This window comes from Hyperolius riggenbachi, chromosome 12, assembly GCF_040937935.1.
Source record: "Hyperolius riggenbachi isolate aHypRig1 chromosome 12, aHypRig1.pri, whole genome shotgun sequence".
Lineage (NCBI taxonomy): Eukaryota > Metazoa > Chordata > Amphibia > Anura > Hyperoliidae > Hyperolius > Hyperolius riggenbachi.
Window position 1 is genome coordinate 82,098,191 of NC_090657.1, and position 24,237 is coordinate 82,122,427.

The 24,237-nt window shown below is 43.6% G+C and overlaps 1 protein-coding gene across 2 annotated transcripts in view; it reads right to left on the minus strand.

The window, feature by feature from the left end:
• LOC137542078 (cytohesin-1) overlaps window positions 1-24,237 on the minus strand; it is a 60,748-nt gene that overhangs the window by 33,989 nt on the left and 2,522 nt on the right. For both annotated transcript variants that reach the window (XR_011025351.1, XM_068263718.1), the window contains exon 2: window positions 9,808-9,890. Coding sequence is in view for 1 of the 2 variants with exons in the window: in XM_068263718.1 (XP_068119819.1) it covers window positions 9,808-9,890 (83 nt within the window). In the remaining variant the exon portion in view is untranslated. The remainder of the gene's footprint in view (window positions 1-9,807; window positions 9,891-24,237) is intronic.

Below are 24,237 nucleotides of genomic sequence, written 5' to 3' on the forward strand. Positions count from 1 at the left end.
TGCCTAACAGTCCCAGTCCATAACCTAATAAAATATTAGGTATACTGTATATCTACCATAATTAGTCATATCAGTTTAGATTTGTACTGTATTTTCTATTAGGATATGAACTTGGACTGTTTAGCACACATTTATTGGGCTAGTATATTACTATTATAGGGTCTCTTGAGCATTAGATCTATTGCTGTTTATTAGGCTCTTTCGCCCATCCTGGGGCTCACTAGCTCCTATTCATCACCCTCGTTCATGTCTTTATTTTTAAAATTCATAACATTGCGTTGGATTTCATATGATTCATTGCAGCTGAGCAGGCAAATCAATCAGCCAACAGGGATGAAAGAAAGGTTAGACAAACCAGGCTCATTTAACTTGCAAATGACTTCTATTCCTATGACTGTACAAAAAGCATAGGGACATAAATTAAATATGGAGGTCAGAAGAATTTTTCACAGACATTTAGAAAGGGGGATTCTTTACAGTAAGAGTGGTAAATGTGTAATATTTTGCCACAGAAGCAAGTTATAGTAAATTCTTAAAACAAAACAAGAACATTTCTTTCAACCCACAAAAAAAATTAAAAAAAAAATTAATCCATAAATTACTCAGCTATATACACTAAAAGAGATGTGTGAGTGAGAAAGAGTGGGTGCGTGCATTAAATAGCTCCCAGGAAACAACCCTGACAAATACATGGTTTACTACTGCAGTGGTGAGATTAGATTACAAAGACTACAGACTGAGTCACATATGACCAATGCAGTCCTCCGCCACTCCCAGACAAGTAAACAGACAGGATTTTGCCTATTTTCTTTATTGTTATAGATAATTCCTTCAAAACATAACGCTAAAAGCTGAACACTGTTATTAGAAAACACAGTTACCCAGCTGCACCCTTTATTCAAAATGTCCTTTTAAAAGTGACGTTTTCAACATCTATAATTAACAACAAAAAAATGGAAAGCTAATAACAAGGAAACCCTCACTTTGCAAAACATTCCAAACCCATTAGGTTGCTCAGAGAACAGTGTAGAGTCCTTTCAAGGATTTTCTATACCCGCAGGGAGCAGCCCCTGCAACTGCAGCAGTGCCCAGAACTGTAAGGGGGCCCCCAACTACTAACTAACTCCCTCTGATAAAGGGGTCACCAGGGGTTGGCAATGGAAAGGGTATGAACACTGGGGGGCCCATCTACGTTTTTCTGGGGGGCCCCATGAGTAGTGGCTGGATAGTGTACTGGTTAAGTGCACTGCCTTTGGACATGGGAGACCTGGGTTTGAATCCTGGCAAGGTCAGTACCTATTCAGTAACACTGCAGGGTGGCACCTTGAGCGCATCCTTAGTGGCTGCAGCTCTTGAGCGCTTTGAGTCCAAAAGGAGAAGAGCGCTATGCAAATGTTAGAATTATAGGAGAATTATTATTATTCATAGTTATGCCCCTGCCCATAAGCCCCAAAAATGAGAATGCGTTGTAAGAACTGTGTAACAAAGCCAGTGAGAATATTTTCAACTATGTACAAAAAAAGGTTGCCACCCCTGTAAAACTGCATGTACGCAAGTTTATTGCTTAGTCCATTACTACAGGCAACCCATCATAAAAACAACTGTTACATTTTCATGTACAGAGTTTTGAACCGCTCGTGTGTCTATGTTCCCCAATATTTGTTTTGTACGATGTACAGAACTATGGAAGATGTTTGCGCAATATAAATTAAAAAAGAATAAATAAAATGCCATTACTAAACAAGAGGTAACTGTAAAATACTGCTACTCTTATTTAAGTGAATCTAAAGCATCCCCCCCCCCCCCCTCAAAAAAAAAAAAAAAAAAAAAAAAAAAAGCAGATACGCAAGGGAAGGCTCTGGGTCCTCTCCTCATCCCCACAATTCTCCTGCAGGCTCCCCGTTCAAATCTCTCGCTGTGGGAGGCTCCTGAAGTCTTCGGGAGCTGCTCCCAAATATGGGCAGGCTCCATACTGTGCATTTGCGAGTGTGTGTGTGCTCGCATGTGCGCAGTACAGAGAGGCACATCTTTGTGAGCCAGAGTGTTCTATACATACAGGCAGTGCGTGGTTAGGTTATCTAGTAAAGAGTACAGCTTGGCAAGAGCTTGAAGGGGGAATGGCCTAAGTTAGAGCATACGCTTGTCATAAAAAGTAAGTTTTGAGGGAGCATTTACAGATTTCAAAGGTTGGAGAGTAATGGATGTGCTGTGGAAAATAATTGCAGAGGAGGAGTAAGGCATGTGAGAAGTTTTGCGTACATGAATGCAAGGAGGTGATTCTACAGGACAAAAGAAGCTCATATGCAGATCTGAGATTGCGGTTGGGTTGGTATCTGGAAACTAGTGAGGAGATGTACAGGAGAGAGATTGTGGAGAGCTTTGTAGGTGTGGAAACTCATGCAAAAACCATGATGGTAGGCAAATAATGGCTGGCTCAGAGTTCTCCAGCACTAACATTGATCACTTGTCCACCCCTCATTATACCCTTCCCCTCTCCACGAGGGAGAGCGGGGTGCTCAGCTGCTACTTCTGTACAGACATCGTTCCTAAATCTATTGTTCAGAATAACCATTGGTTGTTCCAGATGCACATTTGGGGCTTAACCACCGCCTATAAATAATGTGGTCTGAACAGAATTGTGTAGATCAGAAGACTTAAAATATGTCTTCGAAGCGCTTTAGGATAATTATGCTCAAATATGGAAGAAAGAGAAGTTATTATATGTGCTGAGATTATAGATTGATTTACCGTATATCTCGAGAAATCTGTTTTAATTTGAAAACAATAGTCTATGTGACTCAGAAGAGCAGTAAATATGGTAGTTGAAGTCGTAGCTCTGATGCTAGGTACACACACACACGGCAACAAATAGGAGTACACACAGTACAGTCTCAAGGTCACGATAAGTGCCTCTGAGGTGCTTATCGTGACTTTGAGACTGTACTGCGTTTACTCCTATTTGTTATTGCCTGAACAAGCGGGAATATACCTGCGAAACGCGTTGCACTGTTTATTGGAGTATATAAATAAACTTAGTATTCTGTCTACTGCGGGGAGATGAGTCCACCACCGCCTCACAAGGAATTTTTTCAAAATTTGCCTCAGGCGGCAAAAAGTCTAGGGCCGGCCCTGGCTATACGGTAACCCTGACTCGTGAGCAGGGGTGCTCGGATAGTACTTTTTAAAATGCGAATTGATCCGGATCTGGTTCGGATATCCAAATCCGACCTTTTAGATATCCGCGTGAACGGGGATATCCGACCTATTCGGATATATAGATAGAAAAAAACGGAAGTGCCCTTTAAAATGCTTCCAAAAAGTTTTGAAAGGTGAAAAATTCCTTCTCTTCCTTAGTCTTCCAGGGATTTGTAGGATGTCAAAAGCAAGCTCACATACATTGGCCAGGAATCGAACCCAGGTCAATTGCTTGGAAGGCAGCTATGCTCACCACTATACCACCAACGTTGCATGATGAAGCCAGCCAGTTCACTCATCTCCAACTACAAGAAAGGCCCAACAGTAGTCTTAGCTACCGTAATATCTGTGTTACGACAGGGCCCTTATTACACTTTCTCTTACAGGGCTATGGAAACAGTTTTGCCCATGCGATAAAGCGAGGTGCAAAAATGAAATCATGCCTAGCAGAGGATGGTTTAGATCCATCGACCTCTGGGTTATGGGCCCAGCACACTTCCGCTGCGCCACTCTGCAGTCTGCTTACATTTGTATACAATCTTCAAGTTTAAGAAGGGTACATTAGTTGAAATCGTTACACTACAATCTATGTTACAGCAAGGCCCTAATGACACTTTCTCTTAAGGGGCTATGGCCGCCGATTGGCCCATGTGGTAAAGCAAGGTGTAAAAAACAAAGTACACCTAGCAGAGGATGGTTTCAATCCATCAACCTCTGGGTTATGGTCCCAGCACGCTTCCGCTGCACCACTCTACTGCCACACAGTGAATGCTTCGTTGTAGGAAAAAGTTGTGTTAAACTTCTTGGAGCAGACTTACTTCCTCCCTCCGAAAGACACACATACATCCCCATAAAATCATTTAGCAGCAACTGAGTGCACAGTCTCTGTGGCGCAATTGGTTAGTGCATTCGGCTGTTAACCGAAAGGTTGGTGGTTCAAGCCCACCCTTGCCTTTTGGTTCTCTTCGGACAACTGTTGAACACAAAAGGCAAGGCCGTCCCTGGGTGGGCTTGAACCACCAACCTTTCGTTTAACAGGCGAATGCACTAACCAATTGCGCTACAGAGACTGTGCACTCAGTTGCTGCTAAATGATTTTATGGGGATGTATGTGTGTCTTTTGGAGGGAAGAAGTGAGTTTGCTCCAAGAAGTTTAACACCACTTTTTCCTACAATGAAGCATTCACTGTGTAGCAGCAGAGTGGTGCAGCGGAAGTGTGCTGGGCCCATAACCCAGAGGTCGATGGATCGAAACCATCCTCTGCTAGGCATGATTTCATTTTTGCACCTCGCTTTATCGCATGGGCAAAACGGTTTCCATAGCCCTGTAAGAGAAAGTGTAATAAGGGCCCTGCCGTAACATTGATATTACGGTAGCGAAGACTACTCCTGGGCCTTTCTTGTAGTTGAAGAGATGAGTGAACTGGCTGGCTTCAGCATGTAACGGTGGTATAGTGGTGAGCATAGCTGCCTTCCAAGCAGTTGACCTGGGTTCATTTCCTGGCCAATGTAGGTAACGGTGCTTTTGACATCCTACAAATCCCTGGAAGACAAGATCCATGAACAGGGAAGAGGAGGAGGAGGAGGAGGGATTTTATCTTTTTAATCGGTTTCGGATCCGGATATCTGCAATATCCGCGGATATCCACATTATGCGTCCAAATATCCGCAGATAGCTATCAGGATTTTTTAAAAAATCCAGAATCCGAATCGGATAGTGTAAAAAAGTTCGGATATCCGGAATCCGGATGAGCATCCCTGCTTGTGAGTTTATTCATTTATATACCTCTCATTACCCATTATTGTACATACTACACTATATTGGGCTCTCGGCGTTCCCTTTTTTCTTTGTAAGCTCAAAAGGGCACCTTGAGTTTCTTGTTTCCATGGTACTTATTCTATGAAGTAATCACGTGCCTGGACTACTGGATGTTTTCATACCACACACAAGCTATGCGTGTATTTTTTACTTGCATTGCTAGATTTTCATTTTGTAATGTGTATGAAATTATTTGACTCTCCGAATGTTGGCATGTCACATGAGAACTATGGGCTCTATTGGGCAACAGAGTCAGGATTTGAAAATGAACCAACTGAAGCTTACATACAAGGGAAAGGCTATAAAACATAATGGCAGCATTTTTTCCAGCTCAGTTTCTGCTTCCATCAGAAATGGCAGATAAAAGGGAACTGTGTAAGTCAAGGCAATAGCTGGAAAACCTTCAGAAAGAACGTCCCATATGCTGGTGAGAAAGGCAATGGTGGTCCCTCTAGTGATGACTACAACGGAGTTACAAGAAAGTTTGGCTAGCACAGAAGTGGCACAGCAGCATTGCTAACACAAACATGGAAGAGAAATCATGTGAAAACCTTACACATGACCTATCCACAGAAATCAACATCCGAGGTATGCCAACGGCACCTCCAAAGGCCAGAGGCTATTTGAAAATAAGCTCTATGACAGCCAGCAAACAAAACACCTTTTCAACTGTTAAACACGGGGGTGGATCTATCACACACTGCATTTCTGTGGCAGCCAGCCAGTGGCACAGGAATCACTTTACAAGAGCCCTTAAAAAGTGAACCTCCAGACTAAAAATCTACTCCGCAGCACTGAAAAGGCTTGGTGTTTAACAGTTCACAGCATCAGAACTTTGTTTTTCTTACCCAAGCCTCATTTTTAGCTGCACAGAAGCTAAGTTCCACCCATCAAAGAAATCTGCCCGGGCATTTTTCCCCTGATGCTGTGCAAAGCATGATGGGATTTCTGATGTTATTGTTTTCCTTCTACTGTTTCAGCGCAAATTTGTTTTTTTAAATTTTGAATTTGAGATTTGAAGCGTAGCGAGCGCAGCTGGGAAGCGTAATCAGGACAGTTGGAACTGTGTCTCATGCCCCCCGTCACCTCCTTTCAACCAAAAAGATGGCTGCCCTGTGAGAAAACACGGAAAAGCCGCCGCATATGCCAAGAGCAAGGCGGCTGACTCCGCGTCCAAAGCGGCGGTTTGCACGCATAGACACGTGTCTGGTAGTATGGTGGAATGCGGAAAAGCCGCCGCATGTCCTGACAGCAAGGCGGCTGTTTCCGCGTCCAGCGCGGTGGTTTGCATGCAGCGACGTGTGCTTGGTGTCGCTGGGTCTGAAGTGCACATAAGCAGATGGAGAGCTACGCACGCGCGGGCCTGAACTCAGGACCTTTATACCAGCAGGGGAAGTGTCAGCTGATCAGGAAGATCAGCTGATTCCTGCAGGACTCATGATTGGCTGAATGGCTCGGGCGGGGAGGCAGAGTCCAGCAACTATATATTCTGCTGCTTGTCAGTTGCTGGTTGTCTGCCATTGCTAACACTTGCGTGAAGGCACTCCGACCTTAGCTAGACCCGACAGTGTGCCAGAACCGGCTGGAGCTGGGAGTCCACACTGAGTCAGATTCTTGATAGCTTAAAGTACTAATTGAATTGTATTATTTGTTAGACCAGTTCCAGGGTGTTGAGATCAAGGCCCTCACATCCAAGACTAGGGAACTGTATTATCATTTATGTTATGCTCCAGACTAGTTCCAGGGTGTTGTGAATACGGACCTCACACCCCGGACTAGGATTGTGTTATTACTGTGTTACGTTAGCCCAGTTCAGGGCAAAACCTTACATACTAGCAGCAGGGCTTCCTGCAACCCAGCCTTGGTCCCTCGCTCAGGGGTCCACAGGCTACAGGAATATCACCCACCGCTCAGGGGTGAATTCCTCAGGAGTCTTAGGCCGCCAGCTCCTCTGGTGGTCTTTACTCAGAGTTGTTGCTGTTGCACCAAACACTAAAGGTCCATACTCACGGGGGACGGCCGTCGCCACAACCGCGTGGCACGCGCATGTTGCGGCGACAGTTCGCCCGTGTGTATGACGCGCGCGCCCCGAACCGTCGCCCGTCGGAGCTGTCGCCAGGCGATTGACATGTTCAATCGCCGGCTACAGCCGTCGCCACAACCTCGCCGGAACTGTCGCTATTCCCGCATGTGTATGCGGGCTAGCGACAGCTACCCACACACAGCACACGGAGCTTCCGGCGGGGGGGAGGAACCTCGGCGACAGCTTCCGCCGCATCGCTAATCCCTCTGCTGCCGTGTGGATGCAGAGGGACTTGGCGATGAGCTGTCGCCGAACTGTCGCGCACACGCTCCTGTGTGCTAGCGACAGCTACAATTGTCCCCCCGTGAGTACTTAGCTTTACACTATCTCCGGTGTCTAGAGGTTAGACATATCTGATTATTGACGATTCCGCAGATCCTCAATAATCGGGTATATCTGTATTCTTGGGGATACTGCGGATCGCCAAGGATCAGATTCTCTCTCTGGTTGCTGACACCAATCGTTACATGCCCCCATGAAAAAGATGGCCGCCCCCATGAAATCACAAACATTTGCCTGTTCTTTAAAGCAGGGTGGGTAAGAAATTATATTACCTATTTTAATTAACATAACTAATGTAACTTAATGACAGTATGTTTGTTTAGGCTGAAGTTTCCCTTTAAAATAGCCATACATCTAGCAATGTATGGACAAATTCGACCAAGAAAAAAAAAAAAAAAAAAAAGTCTCTCGCTAATCGAATCTGATAAAAGAGAGTTGTCAGCTGCCCATACACCTCAGGCCGATTGCCAATCAATTTCACACTGAAACTGATCCGGAATCGGCCTTGTGCGGCGCCTCAACACTGTTTCCTAATGAAAAACATCCCCCCCCCCCCCAGTGCAAGGTATACTTTACCTGTCCACGGCCTGCACTTGTCCCTCCGCTGCTTCTGGGATTCCTCCTATGCTTATACGCTCTCCCCATGTGGTTTCCTAGTAAGGGCACGTGTGTGATGTCACATGTGCGCCCTTACAAGGAAACCACGTGGGGCACGTACGGACAGCAGAGTGTGCCTGGAGCAGCGGAGGGACAAGCGCAGGAAGCAGACAGGTAATGTATACTTTACATTGGGCACCGGGGGAGGGGGGTTTCATTAGGGGGGACAGCGCTGGGGGTTTTGTCGTGTTCAATCGTCGCAAAATTGCACGCCGTTCCCGCGTGCACCCAATTGAGCAAATAAGCCGTACATCTTGCAGCATGCACGATCGACAATGCGACCAATTTTTGTCTTGAAATTGGTCGTATTGACGGTTGGGCATGCACTTGGCAGCACCGATATTCATCAAATTTGATTATAATAATCGAATCGGATGGTCGATCGGCCAAGTCGCCTAATGCATTGCCACCTTTATTCAATTCACTTTTTTCTCCTAGATGATATTTTCACACTTTATAGTTAAAATGCCCTTTAACTCAGCAAGCACCTACTTTTCGGTACTTTTTCAATGATAAAGTGCGGAGTAGATATTTTAGACAGAGGATGAAAAAAATAAAGCATCTCCTAGGAGAAAACTTAGGAGGAAAGAGCCCACATGCAATTCACTTTTTTTTTTCCTGTGTTTTCTCCTAGATAGAAGATATATTTTCATCTTCTTTAAAGCGGATCCGGGATGAAAAACTAACTTTAACAAGTAACGTGTACGTGTGTGCGTGTATCTATATCTCTTATCTAAAGTTTACATAGTTTACACAGCATATCTAGCTGCAAACAGCTTCAACAGAATATGATTATTTATTCCTGTGATACAATGACAGCAGCCATGTTCTGTTTGTCACATTGTCACAAGCTGAGGGCTGGAGATGGAGTGTGTAAATTCAGTCTCCTCTCCTCCTCCCCTCTGCCTCTGAAATCAATGGCTATTAACCTCCTCCTCCTGCACAGACTGAGCTCCCATAAGCCCTTGCTACAGTGCCAAGGCCCAAAAGGAGGTGTGGGTGAGACTTGTTTAATTTATAGGGGAGTATTAAAAAAATAATAATAATAATAATAATAATAATAATAATAATAATAATAATAATAACAATAACAATAACAATAACAATAATAATAATAATAATAATAATAATAATAATAATAATAATAATAATAATAATTATATATATATATATATATATATATATATATATATATATATATATATATATATATATATATATATATATATATATATATATATATAGTTATATAGTATTTGGCTAGTGGAATGCCCTATAAAAATATATGAAAGGAACACAATTATGCAATAAGTAAAAGTTTATCTCAGATCCACTTTAAATTAACATTTCAGCAATTTACAATTGAAAAGGTACCCCAAAGTACTACTATTAAAATGATGGACCTGAACTCAGAACTTCCTCTCTGATCTACAAAAAATGCAACAGCATAATCTTTAAAGAAAAACATTTATTTGTTACAGCTGACACACTGCAGGTTTTGAGACAACTACCTGCGTTCATAGAAGCAGACATATTGTTAACACCCTGTGTTTACAAAATAGCAGCTCAGCCGCGGCTGAGGAGAACAGATTACAGTGGTGATTAGACACAGATGACACAGATTTCCTTCTGTCCTGTGCAAGAGTTCAGGTTGTTGATGGAATGAAGTTAGACACTGAATACACAGTGGGTTTTTTTTTTAGGCTTATGACTTTTTATGACTTTACTAACTGAACACTGTACTATGATAAGCAACCCCGAGGACATTCACCTGTATGTCTTCCAGCAGTTTCTGCTTGCGACGCTGGATGTTTTCCAGTTCTTCTCGCTCTTGTGCTGTCAGGTCACTGGGCACTAGCACAAAAATAACATAATGTAATTAATACATCATAACCGGATAACTCTGAAAATCACACCAACAAAGCATTGCTGAATTTTACATGATAAATCCCTTTAAACATTGATTTTTCTTTAACATTCCACAAAGTGATATGTAACCTTTTCCCATATCTTCCCATGAATGTTATAACATTTAGGGCCCATTCACACTAAGGTCGCATTCACAGTGGGACGTTATGGTCGCACGTTATAAAGTCTTATAATGCAGCTTACTGCACTGCAATGCTAAACCTATGGGCCGTTCACAGTGTGACGTTAAAGTCGCATTAAAACATTTGTTTCGTTATGGTAACTCACTGCTTGCAGTGCGTTACCTCTTAACGCAGACTCGACGCATTAAAATGCTACGTCCCACTGTGACTACAGCCTTAAGCGATTAGCGGGCGATTCCCGCTAAGCGATAGCCCTTTTTAAATTGCAAGTGCTATGTTACACTATGGTAGTGTTCTCAATGGCACAATTGGCGCCCATTGCGGGCATTTTGCGATGAGCGCCAATCGCAAACGCGTTACCTGCAGCATTTTTGGAGCGATTCAAAAGCGATCGCGGTACAGTGTTTATAAAGTGCTGACTGCGATCGCTCTGAAATCGCTCTATGGAGAAGAAGAAAAAAAAACCTGTACCAACTAATTAAGTGTAAATGGGGCCTATGTGACAGCAACATAGGGAAAAATACATTTATAGTGCATTTTTCCCCTGGAACAAGTGTACATTTTGTACATATGCATTCACAAATTTTACGTTTTTTTTGCAATCGTTGTCCTTTAAGAAATAAACAGATTTTAAAGTATAAATTATTTAATAGACATGCGGGGGAAGTACAAAAGATAAAAATCACATTGCAGTGGAGTATTACTCCTTTAACCAAGTTACAGAGGAAATAAGGCCACCCCCCCCCCCCTTATTTTAGTGATGTCATCTGGAGAGATGTCTTGTGATTACTGATTTATTACCCAAGACACAAACTTCTCTATTTTCCACATGTTGTTTTAATGTGAAGACCTATTAAGTTCTGTATGGGTCTGGAAAATACTGACATTTACATCTAAAGTCCCATATTTCTTGTTACACAGGTTGGAAAACACCATTCTGTGTACATAACCTGTACCGATAGCGGTGAGCAGAGCACCGGCAACAACTTTACATGGTTTTCTGGTAAAGAAGCCAAAAAGGGGAAGTCAGACCTAGCAGCTCCACCGCAGGAAGTGAAATCATCTTCGTTTGCAAATGGTGTTCTCATGGTACTCAGATAAAGGGCAAACGAGATGATGCAAGGAACAGTACATCGATTCCATTTGTTATAGACGTAGATTGATTACAAACGAAAAATGTGTTTCTAACTATCAACGGGACTTTACATGCAAACATTTGATAATTAACAGTTAAAAAAAACACAAAACCAGATCGATTATGAATCATAAAAACTATTTGTAGAAAGGAGACCTTGGGCAAGACTCCCTAAAGCCACTCACCCACGATGTGATATTTCTGACTTTGAGCGATGGTTTCTGCAATCTCGCAACACGGGTACAGGCGCGCGATTACGCAAATGATACTTAGCTATGGGCAGCAATAACAACCGTCATGACGGATGGGAACTTTAAGATCTTAGATGACTCTCACACGCTGCGATCGCTTGAACTCTAGTTTGCTCCCATTGCGTATACCCGCCGGCAGGAAGATGGATTGGGGAGCACTGGTCATGGGACGTCGCTGGGATCCATCTTCCTGGGTCGTGAGGTGAGTATTCAGCTTAAAGAGAACCAGAGATGAAGCACCCTCTTGTATTTTACCTTATAAATAAGTGGGAACATGACAGTAAACACCTAATCTGTTCTTTGTTTCATTGTTCTCTGTTTAATCTGACTGTTATCACCTCTGATAAGAATCCCCGACTGAGCACTCAGTCTAGCTTTGCTACGGAAAGATTATAGCTGAGTCTGTCTTCTCTGGTGTCTTTTCAAGCCCAAGCCTGCCCCCTTGTGGCTCTGCTATAATGACTCAGCTATAAATATTCCCTGCAAAGCCAGACTGAATGCTCAGTCCGGGATTCTTATCACAGCTGATAAGACACTTTTAGCAGTGAGGATGAAACAGAGAGCATGGTAAGTGTTTTCTATAATGTTCTTACTGATATATATGGTAAAATACACAAGGGTGCTTCGTCTCTGGTTCCCTTTAACACTGCTACTGCCTATAGAGCATACCCTAGTGGCTGCAGCTCTAGCGTTTTTTTGAGTCCGCCAGGAGAAAAGCGCAATACAAATGTTCTGCGTCTTGATAATATTTAAAAAAATTTTTTAAATAGTTCTGATTGCATGGTTGTCTTACTGATCATCAGTCAGCTGGTCTTGTTTGAAATGTCATTAATATGCCAGCCCCCTCATTGCTTTTAGTACAGGGTCACTAGCTTTTTTAGCAGGACAATTTGAATGGGTGAAGAAGCAAAATACCACTAGGGTAGTTGACTACACATTGCCAAACTACCAACAGTTGGATAACTTTCATCAGACAAGTTAAAGGACAACTGTAGTGAAAAGAATATGGAGGCTGCCATAATTTCCTTTTAAGGCTGCATTTCCACTTGTGCAGTGGGAATAGTCACGGGGAAAATTTGCATGCGGCTGCGAATTTCGCATGCGGGTCTATGCGAATTTGCATGCGAAAACGCATGCAAAATCGCGATAGTGGAAATGGGCCCTAAAGGGAACCAGAGACGGCCAGAGAGGGAAAATTAAAAAAAGATTTCATACATACCTGGGGCTTCCTCCAGCCCTATAAGCCCGGATCGCTCCCACGCCGCCATCCTCTGCTTCCTCCATCGGCCGTACCGGGTCCCGTCACTTCCGGTGGACGCGGCCAATTGTCCGCATGCACAGGGGCTCCCTCCATACCCTTACGCATGCGGCTGCGCAGTATGGAGCCGCACGCGTACGGGTATGGAAGGTGCCCCTGTGATGCGGACAATTGCCTGCGTGCTGCCGCCGACTGGCCGAAACTACGGGACCCTGTACCGGCGGATACAGGCAGTGGAGGACGGCGGCGTGGGAGCAATCCGTGCGTATGGGGCTGGAGGAAGCCCCAGGTATGTATAAAAGCTTTACTTCATCTCTGGTCCTCTTTAATTAAACAATACCAGTTGCCTGGCAGCCCTGCTGATGTATTTGGCTACAGTAGTGTCTGAATCATGCCAGAAACAAGCATGCAGCTAATCTTGTCAGATCTGACAATGTCAGAAACACCTGATCTGCTGCATGCTTGTTCAGGGTCTATGGCTAAACATATTAGAGGCAGAGGATCAGCAGGACAGCCAGGCAATTTGCATTGACTAAAAGGAAATAAATATGGCAGCCTCCATATCCCTCTCCCTTCAGTTGTCTATTAATGTAACAACTAGAGCTTGGCTAAGATAATGGTCTCCTGGGTGCTTCTGGCAAATGGAGGCTGATTTGGGAGCTGGTGTCAAGAAGGGGTTAATGGGGATGTTAGACCGCATGCTTCCAACATACAGTGGACCACAGCCCTCAGCTAGAGAATCTACTCCGTAAATACTGCGTTCTGACTGACGTTCTCTAACAAAGAATTAAACTCAGGAGACAAATGCAGATTATGTAAACATATTTGGGGAGTTGCTAGTATTCCCAAACCAGTACACAGAGCAGCTGGTGCTTGGAAGAGTATAGCCAGTAATCTGTGCAGAGGAGGAAGGGGGGGGGGGGGGGGGTGATCTGCTGCTGGCATTAATTATATTATGTATATACTGTGCAGTGCAAAGAAGAGAAATTAAAGAGATGCATTTACTGCTATTAGACCACCTTTGTCTTCTTAGGCTTGGAGCGCACTTGTCTGTACAGAAAACCCACATTTCCGCACTTGCCTTTTTGTATGCATTTGTATTTTTCATGCTTTTGAGCTTTTAATAATCTGAATTTTCAACAAGATAAAAATTACATTACTACAAAAATGTGTTCCTTTGTGGCTGCATAGGAAAGCACTGTATGCGCATACAATAGGCAGGGAAATAGGAATTTTGAAACGCACATAACATCCCATTGGAAAAGAGCACACAAATACATCATGAGCGATTTTCTATGCATTTTCTTCTGCTCTGTGGCAAAATGCAAGTGTTCTCCCTGCCTTGTCCTCCCTGCCCTGCCCAGTAGTGGCTGGATAGTGTAACTAAGAGCCCATACACACTTACGCGATTAGCGGGTGTTTACGGCTTATCGCCAGCCATCAGTAGCATTTTTAAAAGCGCTAGTGTAATGTATATAGCAGTGATCTCACTTCCGCGATCGGCGGCGATTCGCAGTAAACAAACGCAGTGCTTGCAGCACTTATTCGTGATTTTTGACATAAAAAAAAAAAAAAAAAAAAAAGGTACAGTGAAAAATATGCACTTATCGCATAAAAAAGACGTTTCAAAACGCTAGTGCTAATTGATAGCGTTTTGCAATCTAAAGTGTAAATGCGCCCTAAGGGCTCTGCCTCTGACACAGGAGACCAGGGTTTAAATCTCAGCTCTTCCTGTTCAGTAAGCCAACACCTATTCAGTGAGGAGACCTTGGGCAAGACTCCCTAACACTGCTACTACCTATAGAGCATGCCCTAGTGGCTACAGCTCTGGCGCTTTGAGTCCGCCAGGAGAAAAGCGCTATTATAAATGTGTCCTGTCAAATGACTTAAAGTGGATCCGAGATGAACTTTTACTAATTGCATAATTGTGTTCCTTTCCTATTGTTTATAGGGCATTCCTCAAGCCAAATACTTTTTTGTTTTTGTTTTAATACTATAATTCCCCATAAACTAAAGAAGCCACGCCCACAGGTTTTCAGAGAGCCAAGGCACTTTCAGACCGTAGCAAGGGCTCATGGGAGCTCAGTCTGGGCAGGAGGATGGGGAGGTATTGCTAGCCAGAGATTTCAGAGGCAGAGGGGAGGAGGGAGGATTCGTTTTTTTTTTTTGCTCAAGATGCAGATAAGCCTGCCTTAATGTTTACAAACTACAAGGCTGCGGTCACTGTATCACAGGAAGAAAGAATCATATTCTGTTGACGCTGTTTGCAGCTAGATTTGCTGCGTAAACTATCTAAAAACTTTAGATAAGATATATAGACAAGTTACTTGTTATAGTTAGTTTTTCATCTCGGATCCGCTTCAAGTAGAAAAAAAAATATATACCTATATAAGATATAAGTATTACCTAGATCATGTGCTTTGCTGTCTGTAACTAAACCTACAGTACTTTTCTCAAGTATCCTAAGCATTTTCTGTACTTCTTACACTTGTGTGAATGATAGGCATGTGCTATATCCTGCTCCAGAGAACCTACAAGTATGAACATGCGGAGACTGCTGTGCATATCTCCTCTTGTGTTCAACTCCCAAAACAGGATTTCTCTCCTCCACCCTGTGCTAAAAACGTAATATGACCAAGGTTGTTAGGGAGTTTCCATTTAAGCTTTGTCAGTAAGCTAGAACATAAAAAAAAACCCAGCTGGAGATTAGATACAATCATTACAGGCACAAAAAGGGCAAACATGTGACGATTATTTTACCCTGGATGTCACAGAGAAATGCCCCTTTAGCCACAACTGGACATTTGTATACCAAAAACTAGCTAGCTATGCAAAAGGGGACACCGAGAGCCAATATAGTGTAGGATGTTGAGATGTAAAATTGTGAGTAAAATTTCATTTGTGTTCACATAACTCCCTAACAAGGGTTACCAATTAGGCAACCACATTGCAGGCAGGTGGGGAGATTAGACCTGACCCCACTCAAGTTAAGAAGTCGCTTTCTGTAGATCGGAAAGAAAAGGGTAACACCCCTCCACTTAGCAATATACTGATAGTTTGAACAGAGGCGCCAATACAGGATAACATTTGTTAAACGCAGTTTAAAAAGGAGGTAGTGGTGGACTTACCACCTCAAAGTAGAAACAGATTCTGTTGATTAATAGTCAATATATTCAATTACTCCACAGTGCAACGCATTTCGCAGGTTCAATCCTGCTTCATCAGACAGTAACTGGATCAAACTATTGTGATTAGGTCATAAAGCCAAGAACCTCTATGATGACCTAATCATATTAGTTTACTCCAGTTACTGCCTGATGAAGCAGGATTGAACCTACGAAACACGTTGCACTGTGGAGTAATTGAATACATTTATTGTTGACTTTTGATCAACAGAATCTGTGTCTACTTTGAGAATAGTATCCTGTATTTTATCCTGTATTGACACCTCTGATCAAACTATCAGTATGTAGCCGATTATAGTTAGGCATTTTTGAAAGTTTAGAATCCATTATGAAAACTGGCTACTATACTTAATATGTCACTTGTGGCTTTTTAAAACAGAAGGTATGTTCAGGTTACTACTCCCATTTGTTGTCCACAGAACACTGGGATTTTACCACTTAAATTACTACCTTAAATTACTACCAGAAAGTTTAGTTTTAAAATCAAACAGAAACCTGAACAGCTGGATGTTAAAATAAACACCCCTACAGTCCTGTACTGAGCGGACACACCTTAGTAATTTTTTGGGCCATTTCCTGTTTACACTAAGTTAGATAAGGATGGATTCAAGCCTCTTGTGTACAAGCAGAGATGAGAAAGTTACAGAATTCCTTTGCCATTCAAAAAATTCTGCTGACATATCAAGGCGACACACAGCACTTCAGGCGAACAAATACTGTGAATTATCCCTGTGCTGTGTATAGTGCTGACACCATCAACAAGATACGGTAGCTCTTGTGCGCAGGCAGCAATAACAAGCTACAGAAAAACGTGACAGCGGAAAGATACTGTGGCAACATGCCAGTCAAAATGTAGAAAATGTTCATTCAAAAAGTACCTAAATGTTTTTCTCTAAGGAATTTATAATCTCTGGTTTCTCTCTGTGAAGTCCCATTCCTCAGATATTTTGGTGATGGAACGAAAACGGCGCATGCGTTACATTAAAAAAAAAAAGCCTTACTGAGCATGTGCAACACACAACGCAGCAAACGTATTGCTAAGCGCACAGCATGCAGCACTTTCTAAATATTGCTACACGTTACACACAACACAACGTGTGCACTGTGAATGTCGCACAGACTTTGTATTGCTGTGCGTTAGCCTGCGTTATAACATTTTCTAACATGGGACTTTAACGTCGCACTGCGAAAGAGGCCTCAAAGGAAATAATTATGGCGGGTTCATAAATCTCTCACCTCGGTTCCTTTTAAACAGCTCTTGAGTGCTTCAGAGTTAGCAGCAGAGATCTTTATCTAGTGTTTTAGATGAGCACACTGTATAATTAATACTTAACTTTTAATAATCACCTTCATTAAAATCTTTACACAGAGCAGTAAAAAAAAAAAAAAAAAAAAAAAAGGTACACATGTGCAGGCACAAGATGTACAGTGCATGCAGCCTGGAGCAGAGGTGGAGGAGGCAGACAGCCAGGATTGACACGTGTTTTGCATGTACAGTACATCAATTTCCAAGAAACCTATAATAATCAGCATTTGGGGACACCTCTAGGGCTGGAACCCCCTAGGAATCGCTGCAGCACTTTGAAATCGCGCCAGTGCTGTGAGCAATAATTCCTAAACTGATAGCGTTTAGATTTTCTTTTCTTTTTTTTAAATAAACTTTATTATACTTATGTGTCCCTATGTGTGGCTTCAGTCCGTAGCCCGACCCCCAATGGAAGAGCTCAAAGGTGCTTATATAGGACCAATCAGAGAAGCGCCTGTGACACCTCTTCTGCTAGGAGGCAGGACACTCAGCAAGTATAATTAACTATTTAAAAATTAAAATGCTCAACCCCCAAATCAATGTTCAAAGCGATTTTGCAGCACTTCTACAGCACCCAAAATGCTGCATGTCCTGCGATTAGGATTATCCTTAATCGCAATGGCACTAATTGGGTCCCCACCATTTAAATACATTGGCAAAGCTTTTTTTTTTTTGGGGGGGGGGGGGGGGGGGGAGGGGATTGACGGTGATCTAAAAACACTGCCAAAATCACCCTAGTGGGTCCTAGCCTTCACGCACTCTAAATTACCAAGTGTTCATTCTGTGAAAGATCAACAATGGGCTCCTGAAAATCTAGTGTGCATACATTAGTATGGAGAACTTGGGGTTGGTTTTCTGTGGGTCTCCCGGACTGGGGGACACTAAAACAAGCGACCCAGCATACCTGGACTGGGACATTTACAAACTGTCTAATTAGCTCATCTATATTTAAATGCATTACCCTGCATTACAGTTTGTTCATTTTTAAGTAAGCCAGAAGTGGGTTGGGAAAATAGATACCTGTGTTGAGAGAAGACTCTGGATCCCATAGCCTTCCCAGTTCTCTCTCCGTGCCTTCCATCGTTGTCCCCAGGGCAGGTTCAAGCGCCTATGGGGCCCTGGGGCAAAGGTAACCAGGGGCCCCCTACCCCCACTCCCAGCAAAATCAGTCCCCCAGTGCCTCCAGTGTCCCCTCTGTGCCACCTCTGTCCTCCTGTGCTGCCAGTGTTTCCCCTGTGTCCTGGTTCTGCAGGGGGTCCACCAGGTGTCTCCCCATGGAGCCGCTTCCCCTCACCCTGCACAGACTATGAGGACCCCCAGACCCCACACTCATCTCCATCCCCCAGTAACTGTCACGGCCGCCTCTATCTCAACTTGAAGTTATCACCAGGAGGAGAAAGTGGCGTCTGCAGCAAAAAGAGCATTCTACCAGAGAGGAATCCGAGTTACACCTACAACTCCCAGAATGCCCTGCCAGAGGCAGAACTGAAAGCCAGGGCAGCAGGATTGGCAACTACAGGTTAAACACATGCACCAAGTGGGCAGAGCCTAATCATATATCTGCTCAAACATCTGTCCAGGGTTCACTGCCGAAAACAGTGCAGTGGCCCCGGGGAAATTGCCCCCTTTGCCTCAATGGTAGCACTGGCCCTGGTTGTTCCCTCGTTGAAATGTAGTCGACCAGCAGTTTGAATACCTCCTAGGCCCTCAGGCCGCCTTTAGAAGTACTCATGTCACCAAATACTTCTGAAGACGAGCGGATCCATACTGGGCTCGCACATACAGAATACGTGGGCTACTGTACATGCACAGTCCCGTTCATGTGCCTCCTTGATCATGCTCCCATTGCTGGCAGCAGTCTGCTCATGTGCAGTTCTCAAAATAATTGTACTGCGCATGCGTAGAACAAAAGAGGGGTGTGGACAGGACCGCGCATGTGCAGCAGCCCGCAACCGGAGCTCTAATAGCACTCCTGCCCCACCCCGATTGACAGACATTTCATCCTGGATACTCGCTAGTTTTCATCGGTTTTCAGTCAAAATAGATTGATATTATGAGCAGACATGCTGGGGCAGATTTGAATTCAATTGGAAAATTGAATGCATGTTAGGCCTGCCTAATTCTACAGGGATTTCTGAGGCACAAACTCACAGTAGCCAAGTCAAGATTATATGAAGTGCTTACTAAACTCCACTTTCATTCAGAAATGCTACAAATATATGTCAGAGCACTGCAAGAGAGTTAAACCACTGTAAGCTCTCTATCTGAACAAAGAAGAGGCTGGCTATATACCTTAAAGGAAAAAAAGAAAGAGACAAGGGGGGCCAAAATAGTGCAAAATATTACCCAACAGAGAGATGTTTGAAGAAAGGTAGGTTGTAAAAGGGGGGACACCAACCACTTGAACGTGAAGCTGCAAAACCCCGACTTCACTCAGGGGTGCAGAGTGCACTAGACTTCTGCTGGGTACACACGATACGTTTTACCGCTCGATAGATGGATCCGATAGATAATTCCGACATGTCCGATATTACTTCCAATCAATTCTGCACTCGATTTCTCATAGAAGTGAATGGGAAAAAAAAGATACGAAAAACGAGCGGAAGAGAATCAAGCACAGTATCGAGCGGAAAAAAAACGATCGGGTGTAAAATCGAGCAGGGAAAAAAAACAAAAAAAAAACCCTATCGTGTGTACCCAGCATTAAATCCCACTACTGATGAGGACCAAAAGTCCGAAACAGGCTGTCTACATGTGGGTTTGATATGGCTGTGTAAAACTTAAAGCTATAGGCTTGCTATAAACCAGCGGTTCTGGATGCTTGCTTGGCTTAACAAGGGCGAAAAGGGATAATTTGCATATTTAGTAGTAGTGCATTGTGGGTAACCACACATGTTCATTTCTAACTGAATTATTGCAAATTTCCTTCTGTTTTAAGAAGGCAATTACACCAAGCTTTGCTTTTTTAGTAGGAGGGCTTTTTGGTTCCTTTTATCCCCCTATACATTCCTAGTAGTTTGGGTCACCCTGAGCTGCTTGGTTACTCTGTTAATAAAACAATGGATTGGTACTGGGTGTGGCAGCGCCACCTGAGGCCAATAACGTCCCTCCAAGGAATGGTGAAGAGCATGGTCAGTGCATGATACATTTAATAATAATAATAATCCTAACATTTGTATAGCGCTTTACTCCTGTTATACTGAAAGCGCTTCAGAGCTGCAGCCACTAAGGATGAGCTCAAGGTGCCACCCTGCAGAGTTAGGAAGTCTTGCCCTAGGACTTCTTACTGAATAGGTTCTGACCTTAGCCTGGATTTGAACTCTGCTCTCCCATGTCAAAGGCAGAGCCATTTCATTGTTGTATGAAGTTGTCATTATTGAGGTAAGCCGCCTCTTATTTTTTAATTTTAGTTTTTTTAACTCAGTTTTATAATCTCTTACTTGTGTTCTGTCTGAATGCTCTTTGTAGAGCATTTCTTTATTTTGGCAATTCTCCCTCTGCATAGCAAACCACCACATCACTGTTGCCACGTGGCTTCCATTAACTGTGTGGCTAAAACATTACAAGTCAAGCTTTTCACTAGATGCAGTGAAACATGTAATCCAATAGTAATACATGACATGCAGAGGAAGGCACTGTGCTGGCTTCTGACTGACTCCCACTGCGGACCCACCAGAAACTTGCAGTATATAGAGGACTTATCCAGTTATATGAAGCTGGAGGAAAAAAAAAAAAAGTTGACATACTGTTACAGTGTATAGGCACTATGGCAGGCTCTGCCTAAAGCAGGGTTGTCTAAACTTTTTCGGCCAAGGGCAATATCAGCATTTTTGAGAGTGATGTGTACTTGGCATACATGGCTCGATTTTGCCGCTCGATTCCGCGCTCAATAGTTTTCAGCGCTCAATTCTGCAGGCGATTCTCTTATCTTCCGCTGGTTTTTCTTATCTTTTCCCATTGTCTTCCATGTAGAATCGAGCATGGAAACGATCGGGCGGGAGATCAGACATGTCGGAAATTATCTATCGAGCCATCTAAATGGGTCAGAATCGAGCCGTGTATTGCCAGCATTAGAGGGCCGAAGTAGGCAAATTGAACACATTTCTTACTGATTACAGATACAAGTACACTATGCCTCTGACATTTTGCCAAATAAAACATTTCCATGGGAAATAACCCATATACTGTGTGCAGGTAGCAGAGTGGCTGTTACTGCTAATCAGTGCCTGTTAATCCTACTGGCACAGTGGCAGCTGCTAATCAGTGGCAGTTACTGCTACAGTGACTGCTGATGACCTACAGGCAAGCAAAGCAGTGAGACAAAGTGGCCCCCACATGCGGCAACACAGCTATGGACTGCAGGCTACATGTATTTAACAACTGTCGGGAGTTTTGGGGGCCACCAGAAAAAGCTTGGGGGCCCCATTTGGCCCCTAGGCCAGACTGTACATCAACAAGTTAGTGTTGCCTTGCACAGGAAGCTGGCACATCCAGCATGCATCGTTATTCATTTTGAGTATAAAAAAACCCAAGTTGGCGTTTATATACACAAAACAATAAAAATAAATATTGGACGTGCCAGCTTCGGACATACCTTGCCTAAAGTGATCATCTGGACAGCAAAAATAGTCGGATGATTTTTGTACCAAATCCACTCCCCTGGTAAGTATTAGACTAAGGAGTCGGAGTCTAAGCCATTTTGAGTACCTGGAGTTGGAGGTTTCATAAACTGAGGAGTCGGAGTCGCAGTATTTTTGTACCGACTCCACAGCCTTGCTGATCAGGCACCTGCCCTACTCCAAAGGTCCCAAAGCTCCAAAGATCACAGCTCTCCCACCCTTTCCCAAAAATTATCAAAGCAAATTTCTAAGCAATCAGTTTGAATAGTAAAATATAGAAGCCAAGTAGTGGACAGAATACCTTTTCCATGGGCCAAATGTGCTTCAAACTGCACTTCAGCTTGCTTCCTCTTCTCTCTTTTTTGACTAGAGTAAAGGATCGGTCAGTCACTTGTGACCGTGTGACACCCACAGTAGGAAGGGACACAGATACCACTGAAAATTCCCCAGAATGGTCCCATGACAGTACAAACCATGTGTGTTTGTCAGAAGGCGGTACTTGGCACAGGAAGTTGGTATTAAACAGTTGTAAGACCTCAGTTTTTTAACAGGAAGCTAGAGACAGAAGAACTTACTGCCTGGCTGTAAGGATAGGTGCAAAGCTGCTCAACAGTTTTTCAAAGTAAAAACTTGAGATGTGTAAATAACATGATTGCTTTGAAAAAAACTTTTCTAGTCAGGTTTTGAGCTTAGCTAGCCTTTAATTACAGTTATACCAACTAGGAGTTGGCAATCTGGTTGTGGGTGTAGCCAACAGGCAGCTTTAGGCTGCTGTTAGACAAAACACTGATTTCCAAATGGGGTAGCGGGCTCTGGAAAATAGGAAATTACCGTACCCATTTATAAAACTTTATAGTCCTGCAGGTTGAATAACTTCAACGAGGGGGGGGGGGTGGGGCCAGGACAGCGGCGGAACAAGAGCACGGACAGAGAACTGGGAAGGCTGTGTGAGATCCAGAGCCTACACTCTACAAAAGGTGAGTATCTTAACTTTTTTTTTTTTTTTTAGTCGCTTCAGTGTTGCATTAATGCTGACAACAAATGTACATTTTAGGTTTTGTTTTTTTTCCTGGACTTGACTTTAAAAGCATCAACGTATGCAAGCAGAATATAACTAAATCACTATATGTACCATGATTGTCAATGGAAAAAAAAAAATCATTGATTAGTTATGCAGAATTTCAGTTACATCATGTGCTTCTATTAAATCACAACCCTCATGTAAATTTCCCTGTTATGAGGTCTGCCTCTGCACCAGAGCCGGGATAAGGTCCTCCAGCACACAAGGTTGAGACACCAAACTGCGTCCCTCCATCCCTCCCACCCCAGGCAGCACACACTGATTGCTACTAGACTAAAGGCCCATACACACGTTGGATTTTCGCGGGCGGATCGCTCAAACTCACTCTTATCAAACGAACGATAGTCTGTACACACGCCCGATTTAGCGGGCGGACGACCGGACGTTCAAACGACCCGTCGTTCGCGGAAATCCGTCGTGTGTATGGGCCTTAAGAGGCGCCCCAGGGCCCCCAACACCTTAATCTCTAGTTATCTGGCTTGCAGTCACTGCCATGTATGCCCTTTTCTTATTTCTCTCTGCATCAAACACTATAGGGGAATTATAGCTGAGTGAGTTGTGCACCCCCTCCTACACTGCGCCCTGAGGCTGGAGCCTCTCTCGCTTCTGCCTCAGCCCAGCCCTGCTCTGCACTACAGTGTGGCCGTTTCCTGAGTACCTATATCTGAATATTTATTCCACAGAAATTCAATGTTTTGTGCTTTCAGCCCAGTCAGAGTATTGTTGCAATCAACAAATGCATATTTGTTGTCAAGAAATTACATCTGTAGCATAAAGAGAGGGAGGAGCAAGAAGCAGCACCCCCAGGTAATTATCGCCACCCTACACCCCACGGCACACTCCATTTACAAAACTCCCTTGGGGGAAGTTTAATTTTATATATTTTGGTAAATAGGTGCTTAGAGCCCTTGAGGCCCCTTTTACACTTAGACACATTTTTTACGTTACATTACCCTTTCTGCACACAAACGGCAACGCAACAGCAAAGAACTTGTATGGGGCCTAGTACAGTAACTCCTTTCCCTCGCATTGCACCAGAAGAACACAATTCACCGCCGACTCGCCGCTAAGTCATCAGTGTGTTACCGTCAGACTTCCGCAGCGACCAAATACATGTAAGGCAATGGACAACGCAGAAACTCTAAATACATTGATGGCGGTGCGGAGCATATGCATGCAACGACGAAAATATAATGGGAAGCCGTGAATGCCAATGATGTACTTCCTGTCCAGCATGGAGTACGTCACTGGGCGAGGGGCGGCGATGGGCGTGCAAGGGGGCAGCGCTATGCATATGACCATGTCGGAGAACTCT